The sequence below is a fragment of the Anabrus simplex genome, chromosome 13 (assembly GCF_040414725.1).
Source record: "Anabrus simplex isolate iqAnaSimp1 chromosome 13, ASM4041472v1, whole genome shotgun sequence".
NCBI lineage: Eukaryota > Metazoa > Arthropoda > Insecta > Orthoptera > Tettigoniidae > Anabrus > Anabrus simplex.
In genome coordinates this window covers 103,993,709-104,006,120 of record NC_090277.1, presented here as the reverse complement: position 1 = coordinate 104,006,120, position 12,412 = coordinate 103,993,709, and the positions used below count along the sequence as shown (strand labels likewise).

General features: G+C 38.3%; 1 protein-coding gene across 4 annotated transcripts in view; it reads left to right on the top strand.

Annotated features, from left to right (window-relative positions):
- The window catches only part of S6k (Ribosomal protein S6 kinase), a 131,416-nt gene that overhangs the window by 69,421 nt on the left and 49,583 nt on the right, over positions 1-12,412 (top strand). For all 4 annotated transcript variants that reach the window (XM_067156908.2, XM_067156907.2, XM_067156909.2 and 1 more), the window contains exons 5-6: positions 9,167-9,229; positions 10,817-10,945. In XM_067156908.2, the coding sequence (XP_067013009.1) occupies positions 9,167-9,229; positions 10,817-10,945 (192 nt within the window). The remainder of the gene's footprint in view (positions 1-9,166; positions 9,230-10,816; positions 10,946-12,412) is intronic.

Genomic DNA, 12,412 nt, shown 5'->3' with positions numbered 1-12,412 from the left:
CATGACCTGAAAATAATGTTTTATAACCGACTGCTTTGAAATAAAAGGCTTCGACTAAAATTTGTTTTGCAATAATACTTGGTTATTTTTATTGACACCCCGTGCATATGTTTTCACACAGTTCAGTGAACTTGTTATTTTATAAGCCCCAGCAGAAAAGGTTTTCATATTTGTTCTCTCATGTTTTTTCGCACTTTTTAATACTTCCCTTTCATCTTGAGAAATGGTAGCTGTAGTTTACACTATACCCACGGATACACGACGTAAAATGCCTTCATGTCGGAAAAATCTTGTCTAGTGTTTCTACATCCCTGTTGGGTAGTTTTTATTCGTATATTCAGTAGTACATTTTCTCACTTAACACATTCATTTTTGTTGTTCCCTGCAGAAACGCCTTAACGAAGTTTTTATCACATGGGAACCAGTTCTCCGGATTTGTCTTTTCACCCCCTTTGTCAGCTGTGGCACTGGCACAGTTTTCTACGAGTTCATCTAATGTAAGAATTTCTGAAACAAGTTTTAATCATATGCACACTTCAATACACCAAAGACAACATGAAACTGACAAGTAGGAATGGGAGTATTTGAGAGAAGGGGTCACGGAACAGTGGCGACTGTATATGTTTTTGTATGATGATGCAGGTGACAGGACCAACCCTTTGCGAATGATGACCCTAGCTAGAACAGGTAATGGAGATTTGACTTTTCTTCGAAGTATTCTTGAAAGTGAATTGAAAATAGTCCATAGTCTTTATCACCTGATGGCCAGGCAGGCATTAATTTTTGAAAATGAGACAATGTCTCTCATAGTGCACTGGCACTGCCTGTGGCTCCAAGTAGCCTACGCAGTGGCCTCTACGGTATGCACTAGCCATGCGTCTTGGTAGGTGTGCTATTTACCAACTGATGAGCCCAACATAGCCCACTGGGGTGAAATGCTGGCAACCAGGAATGAGTTAGTTGGAAAATTTATAATGTCCAATGACGGATCAACTTTATTCGTATTATGAAATGTAATAGGCAGGATTTGATTGAAATCACAAAAGCTTTATGTATGAGATGTGTGGTTACCTGAGAAAAAATATGTATTAAGCTGGTACATATTATTGGGGTTTCTTCTTCGTAGGACAGTCTCCCTACGAAGGTTGGCAGTCCAATTGATTATGATTACTAGCAAAACAGCAGCTTGAAAAATTTCAATAGAAGTTTGTCCATACTAAGTCTTAAGTCATTAAAAGAGAAGTTGATCAGGAATATAACTTACATTATGATTATTTTGAAGTCTATAACAAAGCTGTAGTGTGCATACATCATTTTGAGAATAAGTCTGGGGTTAGGGAAGTCTTTTCTCTAATTCCAAACAGTGAACCTATTCGTGTTCCTCAAATAATATTAATTTAGATAGAATATAATTGATACTGTGATATTCTGTCAGTGTCTATGTGCCTCAGAATGTCGAGTGATTTAGATGCAAGTGTATTTTACAATAATCTCTGCTTGCCTGCAGAAATGTTTGGCTTGATCTTGGAGTATAACAAAACTTATTATAAGTGTGACAAATGGAGCAATCGTATACTGTTAGACAGAAGAAATAGTGACTTGGAGGGATTAGCTGGGTTACGCAGGGTTTTACACTACCAACACATTCTGATTCATGCTGTGGTTATCTGTTATCAAGCAGACTACACTGAACTGAAACTCATTCATGTGGTTAAATATAAATTTTTAGAATCAATAGAGTTTTTGCACTCATGTTATTTAATGGGTAAAAACCTGTTATATGTTTAGTATCTGAACATTTCATTGCTAAGGTTACCATCATTGTGTGAAATGCTGCTATGCCATAGGTCAATATTATGTTAGCCTTAAAAGGGCCGTTCATTGGGTTAACATAATCATTTTCAAATGTACTTGGGCTGATTAGCTCAGACGATTAAGGTGCTAGCCTTCTGACCCCAAGTTGGCAAATTCGATCCTTGCTCAGTCCGGTAGTATTTGAAGTTGCTCAAATACGTCTGCCTCGTATCAGTAGATTTACTGGCACGTAAAAAAAACTCCTGCGGGACTAAATTCTGGCACTTTGGCGCCTCCGAAAACCATTAAAAAAAGTAGTTAGTGGGACGTAAGGGGCCAATATTATTTCAGGTGCACTTCCTTTTCATTGGGTGCTGAACATGAGAAATTGTCCACCACTTCAAAACTAAGGCAACAGATTGTTTCATAGTTCTCATGAGAGCCAAATTAATTGAGAAATTTTGCACGTTAATTTATTTTGAAATGCTCAAAAAGATGGTATAAATATAATTTTAACAGTTTTATCATGTATTTTCATTATCCAGCAAAGGGAAATCTAAGAAAACATTATTTGACTAATTGAAATTTCTAAATAATCAGCTTGTTGTTCTCTTTTCTAGTAGAATATATGTGATTCTAGTTGATTATATGTGGTGCATACTTGTTGGCGAAGCGTTTTCATACGTGAAAAAGTGATTTTCCCTGTGATGTTACATTTATCATGTTAAATTACAGCTGTTTATATAATATATACGTGGTATTTTCGTTCTAGCCAATACCAGCAATTGGGCTACTTCGGCCAACATATTTTTTATATTACGGTCTGACGATTGGAGTTGGTCTTGGTTTGGATGTGTTCCATTTAGAGTGTTGCAAGAACATTTCCAGAAGTCGATATTTCTAGACGATTTGTCCAATAGTATATATATATCGAGCAGACCTTGGGAGTTGAAGAGTCTGTCATTGTTGGACTCGGTGGTGAGTTAGTCGGTCAGTGAGACAGTGCAGTAAGAGAATGTAGAGTGTGCGTTAGAGCGAGTTGGTATCTGTATTTGTGAGAATCGACTTGAGTGAGAGGGTAGTCAGTCTTGCCTTGTGATGGCAAAGTGAATAATCAGTGTATGGACTAGTTGATATCTATACTTGACAGAATCAAAAGTAAATTTCTTCAGTGTGTTTCCCTTAATAGTGCAGTATTGTGTATAATTGTGTACAACTGTGTGTTGTTAAGGCATAGACTTAGCGGCAATAAAGTAGTTTTATGCAAGGAAGTGAAAGTATCTCATGTGATATTTGTTTACACCAAAATAAAATCATATTGAGAATGTAACTACTGGCTAACAAAACTGTATTGTTAGCAAAGTGGATGCTATTAATGACATTGCCAGTGATTCTGGGTTAACATCATCGACAGATTCTCTGAACAGAGCTTCTGGGTAGATATTAAAAAGGAGAGGGGACAGGACACAGCCCTTCGTATGCCTCTCCGTATAGCTATGTCCTCAGTTGTGTTTCCTTCTATTTTGACCTCTGCTGTTTGGTTCCAGCAGAGCCAAGTGTTGATACATAGATCACCAGCATCAACACTAATAGTTTTAAAAATACCGGAAGAGTTGGCTGTGCGGTTAGGGGTGCACAGCTGTGAGATTGCATTTGGGAGGTGGTGGGTTCGTACCCCACTGTCTGCAGCCCAGAAGATGGTTTTCCATGTTTTCCCATTTTCACACCGGGCGGATGCTGGGGCTGTACCATAATTAAGTCGGTAACTGCTTCCTTCCCACTAATATCCCTTTCCTATCCCATCATCGCCATAAGACCTTTTTGTGTTGATGCAACGTAAAGCAACTTGTAAATATAAATCATTTAAAAAATTAAATCTCAGCAAGTTTTGCATGAAATACGCAGTCACAATCACTGTAATTGAATTCTCAAACTTGACCCTCTGCAGAGACTTCTCTTGTTATATGAGTAAGGTCCAGAAGAAGCTGGTATTACCTGGCAGCTGTACATTTTTTATCTCATTATGCTAAACCTTGGTTCTTCCACTACAAAGCAGGCTGCATATTGATAGCATGATTTATTAATCCTTCTCTGATGAAGGCCAATTGTTTGCCTGTTTAAGAGATGAGATAAGAAACTTGAGAATTTTAGTTCTAGAAAGCTGGACCATTTACTGTAAATTTTCATGAAAATGTGTAGAATTTCCAACAGATCTGCTCCTTGGTCGAGTGATCTGTGTAATGTCCTTCAGTTCAGAAGGCCCTGGGTTTGAATCTTATCCAGGCCGTGAATTGTGAATTCATCTCGTTAATTCCTTTAGATTGAGGCTGTATGTTTCTGTTTGTCATAATACGAATCTTCAAGCCGTTTATGGGAAGATAGGAACACCAATAGGAACACTTGATAATACTGAGTGAGTGGCCGTGCAGTTTGGGTCATATAACTGATGGCTTGCACTTGAAAAATGGTGGGTTTTTGAACCCCACTGTGGACAGCCCTGAAGATGTTTTTCCGTTGTATCCAATTTTCATGCAAGGCGAACGCTGGGGCTGTAACTTAATTAAGGCCAGGGTCGCTTCCTTTGCAGACCAAGCCCTTTCTTCTCTTGTCGTCATAAAACCTGTCTGTATCATTGTGACATAAAGAAAATATATAAAAAAGAAAAGGAACACGTGATAGGTTTAACACAGTGATGGATGAGTGTGGGAAGAGAAAGAAAGAAACATAAAATGACATATCTTCATACACCATAGTCTTCAAGTAGATAAGCTCTCCCCTCATCAAGCCCAGTCTTTCTACAGCCCCTAATGAGTTCTTTCCTATCTTTCTATATTGCTATGCGGTTTAGGTCACGTGGCTGTCATCTTATATTCAGGAGCTAGTGGGTTGAACCTTTCTTTTGGTAGCCCTATACATGGTTTTCCATGGTTTCCCATTTTCACATGCTAGGGCTGTACCTTAACTAAGGCCACATTCAGTTCCTTTGCACGCCTTGCCCTTTCTTATTCCATCCACCATCGCCATAGGACCTATTTGTGTCGGTGCCATGTAAAGCAAATTGTTAAAAAAAAAAAGTAATTAAAACACTCAACCCACCACACTACAAAACAACCACAGAAGCCCATAATAGTGAATACGTTCCTCCTCTTACAAGAGGAGAGGCATCTGCCTGTGAAACTTGTATTGATCAATATAGAGGTGATCCTGTGCAGTTGAGAATAGCCCGGGACAATGACGAATTGCATACAGAGTCAAATGCATACACCTCTGTTGGAATTTAGGATACTTTTCAGAATTCTATGCGAGAATTACTGCATCTTGGGTCTCACGCTGGCATGGTAAAGATCTCTTGTGGCACACTTAGGCCGCGTGCACACCGAGCGCGCTTCGCATAGTGTGTCGCGTGTTGCTCAACACTAAGCGTCACGCTAACCATAACGAGTGCTTTGTTCCTAAGCCAGGTGTTCACACAGCCCGCGCTCTGCTGCGCTGAACGCCTACCTTACAGCCAAGCGAAGCGCCAGACAACGCACAGTGTTGGTTAATTGCTTAGCGTTACCTAGCTTGTTCTGAAGTTATGGAAGAAGAAATTATTCATGCAGTGTTTCAAAGAGAAGAAATATGGAACCCAAGACACAAAAACTATAAAAATGTAACTGTTTTGCAAAATAAGTGGACTTACGTATCTACAACAGTTTTATCGCATTCCTACAGTAAACATATACAGTAATATTACTTCTACTGTCACACTTTACTGGGCTTAACATTGTGACAGGATGAAATTGCGTATGTATTTTAGGTCATAAGTGTCCGAGGAGAAGTTCGGCTTGCCAGGTGCAGGTCTTTTGAGTTGACGGCCGTAGGTGACCTGCATCGTGATGAGGATGAAATGATTATAAATACACACATACACCCAGCCCCCGTGCCAATGGAATTTACTAATTATGATTACAATTCCGACTCTGCCGGGAATCGAACCCGGGACTCCTGTGACCAAAGGTCAGTACGGTAACCATTTAGCCATGTAGCCGGACACTTTGTGACAAAGTGCACAGAATCTATAATTTTGCAAATGGAGGGTGGTAACATGAAGAATATCACTCTGCAGGCCAGGAGTGGGTTTGGAAGTAAATATGATATTTGTCACACATTTACTTCACTTTTGTATCAATGATAAATTGTGTATGCTAATTGTAACAGTATTGTAAAATACTATTTATAATTATTATATAAAGAGCGTGATTTAGCCGGAAATTTAATTTCCACATATTTGCTGCACGGTGCTCCTGGGCAATTGGGAAAATCAAATTTCTCCCAATACTTCTCTGCTACTTGTCGCCACATTTCAGTTGTAGGGTTTGGAAGGTCAAAGGTATTTTTTGTCATTCTTAAGTAATCATAAAATTTATCGCGATAAAGTCTTGCATCTCTGTACAAACGATGGAATTCTACGAAAATAATTCGTTCTTCATTAAATTCATGAATCCACTTTCGATTCTTCTTTCTAATTTTTAATTTTAGGTAACTGTTATCCATCAGTAAACTGTTTCTAGTGTACTTGAATAACGGCATTAGTTTGTGACCACCCTAAAACGCCTCGCGCCAATCTAAGCTGAGAGCACGGCGTAGAGTTTTCAGTGTGAACAGCAAGCACGCCTTGCGCTATGCATAGCATTTCATGCTACACGCGACACACTATGCGAAGCGCGCTCAGTGTGCACGCGGCCTTAGTGTGGATCTGTCCACTACAAAGTCATTGGGTGCTCCAAATTAAAATGTAAATAAAATTGTTTACTTAAATGATAAATCTTCATTATTGTCAGCATAATTGCCTCATTTGCATCGGAGTTCAAATGTTTAGCTTGACTACCACGTAATGTGCGCGAGGAGTGTTCGGATTAGTGTGGAATCGCATGCAGGCTCGATTCTGCATGATGTCACAAACGCATATAGCACCTCACAGGAAGCGAGTAGTAACCTCCGATGTTGTGCGATTATAAACGAGCAGTAGAACATTGAAGGTTCAAAATACACTTGTCTTCTTCGTTGACAGAATGTTGACATAACTTCTCAATTAGATCATGTGTCGTAATTCAAGATTTGAAATATAATCTTCAAATTTTTACAACAGAACTCAATTTTTAACACTCGTTTATTGTATATATTCATATCTCTGACTAATCAATTTTATGGTTCTTACGGCTGCCACCATCCAGCTGCTTGCTCATCGGTTTCGATGTTCCGTTTTACTCTAGGCCTGCTGTTGCAGAGTAAACAGACTCTCTCTTGAGTGTCTGCGCCTGAGTTTTAATGCATTTCGTCGGGTAAACGCTGAATGTGTTACCAGAGATCTTTTATGTGTCGACTTCATACAACATGGAACATCGAATGGACTTTTTTCTGCCCCAAAAATCCGATTACCTCTGCCGGGCTTGAACCCGCTATCTTGGGATCCGGAGGCCAACACTCTACCATTGATCTGGACTGTTAAGCAAGTTTGCAGAGGTGAAAAAAAAAACATTTCCAGAGTTTAACCTGATATTTCAGAGCTTTCTGCCTTGGTGCTTAAATAAGGACATTTTATCTCGTAGATGAATGTGAAATGTTTTATTTTCCCAGATTTGGTATTGAAAAATACAGCGGTATTATTATTATTATTATTATTATTATTATTATTATTATTATTATTATTATTATTATTATTATTATTATTATTACCAAGTAAGGAGAGCTTTCAAACTTATTTAGAACAGTGTTTCTTTGTTTCTTCCGTGCATCTCTTCATTTGTTCGGTTTCATTTTGTATTCTGCTGTCCAACCGGTATAATTTCTTTTAGGTTTCTCTCAAATTTACAATGGCTTAAACTTCTTTATATCTTGAATTGTTTCTTTGGTAATAAAGTTTTTTGTAGGTCCTTGTTTATTTATACTAACCAATTGTTGTAGTTTATCAAGGGAAAGTGCTAGGTTTAGAAGTTTGTATAATAATAATAATAATAATAATAATAATAATAATATGCTTCCATGTCTCAGTATGGTTTCAGTTTCAAACCATCCAGTCTTGTATCTTGCAATATTTATGATCCTTTTATCATTTCAGTTTTTCCTTTCAAAAATAACCTTTCTGTTCCAAGTTTTCCTCTTGCAATATCTGCATCATCTCACGCCTAATTTGGAGCAGATAACTTATGTTACTCTTATCTTACTCTCTTTGAGTTGTAAAAATTGTGTGTTGTTTGTAATGCTTAAGAAAGAAATTGGTTTTTGTACCCCCATTTGAAATGTTGCTTGCAAATACTACAAGGTGTGTGTCCTAGAAACTGCATCATCATCATCAATGTTCCACTCCAGTCGCCCGGGTGTAGTTAACAAGCCTCCTCCACTCCTTTCTGTCCTTCCACTTTTCCTGCTCCATTTCTTCTGCCACATCCAATCCAGCTTCTCTAATGTCCTTCCAGATCTGATCCATTCACCTTCTTCTCGGTCTTCCAAGTGGTCTCTTTCGCTTAACTTCTCTTTCCAATTCCCTTCTTGCTACCCTTTCCTGTCACGTTCTTTTTATATGTCCACACCATCTCAGTCTTGCTTTCTGTACTAATGGTTCTATATTTAATTCTTCTCTGATATTAAAATTTTGAATTCTATCTCTTCTTGTCTTTTTACCCAATGTTCTTAAAAATTTCATTTGTACTGCTTGGATCTTACTATCTTGTCTCTTATTAGTTACCAGCGTTTCTAGTCTGTATGTTACAATTGGTATGAAATACTGTTTATATAATGTTAATTTTGTTCCCTTGGGTACTTTGTCATCCCATAAAAGCTCTCTGACGTGATGATAAAATCTTGTATCTTTACTTAGTCTGTTATTAATTGCAGCGTTGATTTCATTACTTCCATTAATAATGCTACCCAGATATGTAAACTGGTATGCATTCTCTAACCGTTCTCAGTCTATGTTCACTTGGCTTCTCTTTTTCTCTTTTCCACTGTGCATGACTACAGTTTTCTTTTTACTAATTACCAGGTTTTCATTCCAAATATCCAGTCTCCTTTGCACTTCCTTTTCTCCCTTTCCCCAAATCTGCACTTCATCTGCAAATACCAAAGCATTCACTTCATGACAACTGATACTCTATTTTACACGTTTAAATGATTTCATCCATCAATATAATAAACAATAATGGTGACAGTGCACTTCCTTGCTTGAGACCTTTTTTTGTTTTAAATGTTTCAGAGTCACCACTCCCCACTTGTACACTGCTTTTATTCTCATGATACAACATTTTTATCTTAATGATTTTGGTACATACCTTAGAAACTGCATACCAGGACTAAATACAGTTTACTAATGGAATTGTTCTCTTTGTTTCAGTTTCTACCTATCAGAAATTATCTTAGCTCTTGAGCATTTACATATACAAGGAATTATCTATAGGTAAGTTTCTTAACAGTTAACTAGTTTTAATCTTGGTTGTGTTGTTTCAAGTTATACATATTTATGTTGTACATTCATGGAGAAGTACAAAATGGAAATAAATGTATCCCCCAGCATGAAGTACAGAGTTTATGAGTGTAGAGCTTAGAAATCATATGTTGTAAAAAAATTGTAGAGGAGAGAGAGAGATGGCAGTGCTGGAGATCTGCCAACCCACCCTTAGAAATAATTTGCTCTGTAACAATAAATATCAGAAATTGTGCCTACATTTTCCATACATCCCTTAGTGAAGAGCCACTGTCATAAGGTAAGATTTATCAAATATGGCGTCACTCCCAGAATTAGAGACTAACAGATTTCATTACAAGTTACTGAACAGTAAAAACCTCTTTGTTGTTACCTTAGTGGTCTAACCTGTAACAACACTCCCTTCCTTCCATGCACCTCCGACATGTTATCATAAGATATGATTTTCATAATGATCCGTATTGAAAGACTATTACAATTCAAGTAGGAAAAATATAGGGTTCCAGCTATTCTATACACTTTTAATTATAATGTAAATGATTAAAACATTACAGTATTAATTTCAAACTCCATTGAGACCATGTTCAGCCAATAACCATAAAATTGACTAGTCAGAGATATGAATATGTATACAATAAAAGTGTTAAACATAGATCTCTGTTGTAAAAACTTCACAGTGTTGAATTACGACACATCGTCTAATTGAGAAGTTATGTCAACGTTTCATTCTAGAAACATGAAATAAAGTGTATTGAATGGATGGAACCTTTTCTTTTCTGAACTTGAATTGCCTGACATGTTAGACTAATTTTTATTGTGCCGGGCTGAGTGGCTCAGACGGTTAAGACGCTGCCCTTCTAACCCCAACTTGGCAGGTTCGATCCTGGCTCAGTCCGGTGGTATTTGAAGGTGCTCAAATACGACAGCCTCGTGTCGGTAGATTTACTGGCACGTGAAAGAACTCCTGCAGGACTAAATTCCGGCACCTCGGCGTCTCCGAAGACCGTAAAAGTAGTTAGTGGGGCGTAAAGCAAATAACATTATTATTAATTTTTATTGTTACTAGCAAGGACGCATGCATACCAATTTTCAGTTTTTCTTATTCATGTTATTAGTACAGTGTGTTGCCATGGTGATTTTTTTTCTCCTGTAAAACAACCAGTCGTAGTTCTTCAGTGCACCCGATAACGAACGAGTCCCAAGCAGGTCCTATTAGATTTGTTTATCCTTATACGGCCGAGCTGAGTGGCTCAGACGGTGGAGGTGCTGGCCTTCTGAACCCAAATTGGCAGGTTCGTCGTGACAGTCCGGTGGTATTTGAAGGTGCTCAAATACATCAGCCTCGTGTCGGTACATAAAAGAATAACTGTCAAAGTAGTTAGTGGGACGTGAAGCCAATAACGTTGTTGTTGTTGTTATTATTATTATCATCATCATCATCATCATCATCATTATACACGTGTAAAACAAATACAGTTTGTTGTTGATCTACATTTAATTTATGGGTCAGCCAAATAAAGAAGGTTGTGTAACTAATGTGTTGTCTTTTGGTGTTTCTAGGGATTTGAAACCAGAAAATATACTTCTAGATGCACAAGGTCACGTCAAATTAACAGACTTCGGTTTGTGCAAGGAACATATCCAGGAGGGTATCGTGACCCACACGTTCTGCGGCACTATAGAATACATGTGAGTAATGGAGACGACAGATATTATAAATTGTAAGTGCCATTCTTCTTGTGTAAAAAAGTAATAATAATCTGCAGTAATTGAAAAGACATTAAATGCATATTATTAGATTTGTTGTGCATCTGTATGGGGAAGTGTTTACAAAAATACTTTCAATGAAATTAAAATGGTCCTGAACCTAATATTCTACCTTTTCATGCCATAAGTTCCATCCCTAGTTTACAGGCTACCCCTTATGGGTGACAGATGCAGACGAAGAATACACCCACGACTAAAAGGGGCGACCAAGAGATTATGGAGTTGGAACCATGAGAGTACTTGTGATTAGTACCCTTAAGTGAGGAACAACATGGGTTGACGTTACTTGCGATTAGTACCATTGTGTGAGGAACAACATAGGTCTGGGTGTTGCCTGTGATTGGTATCGTGTGCATTCCATCGAGACGGGGGAGCGGATGCGCAGCATCTCGGACTGGCGTCTGTTGGGGAGGAGCTACCGTGCACTGCGCTGAATTGTGTTGGTTCCCTGTATTCATAACGGGTCTGCATTACTTAAGAGTAGTACCACTATATGAGGAGCACCATGCGAGTATACATTGCCCATGATAAGTACCACAGTGTGTGGAGCACCATGGGTCTGCGTTGGGTGGTACCATTATGTGTGACATACCATGGGTCTGCATAACATGTGATTAGTACAGTTATGAGAGGCCGGTGACCTGAAATTTGGACAACAAGCATCATCTCCGAATATGAGGCATTGTGAATTGGATCCACTGATTGTTTTGCATTCATTGTCATTTTCTCATCATTCATTTTAGATTTTAGTCAGTGGATACATTTTGAAGTTTTAATTATACGCTCCGTGCATTTAGCAGTGTGCTGCTGTGCGTGGATACCATGAGAACTACTTGCAGGCAAGTTCATCAACAATTGCGCGTAAGGAGCTGGAGTACGTCCGATGTTGGCGTGACGTGTGTTTATTCAAGAGCTCTCTTCATATTATTATTTTTTTAATGTCGTAACATTCCAGCAGAACTATGTGCTTACTGTTGGCTGCATTAAATCACAGTTCAAAAAAATTAGGGGAACATGTTTTGTAACGTCTGGCATGTGAACGTAAATTTTGTAGATGGGGTTCCAGTGGTCGTTGTAACCGTTACTACAGCGGCTACACACAAACACAGATAAAGGGAAATCAAATTACAAGGTAACTAAACACTATACACACCGTAATCATATAATGAACTGTGGCGAAAACAGCAGGAGTAAATATCAGTGAGGGCAACTTGACGAAAACAAACAAGGAACGTGGGACGTAACTGGGAACCTGCCAGGGGCATGGATATGTCTAGGTTGCGGTTCGAAAAAATTAACAGCGATGTTTGATTTTCAAAATATTATTTACAAAATGGACTTTACAAATAAATTACAAACAGTTTCAGTCAGTGTGGAAAATGCCGATAC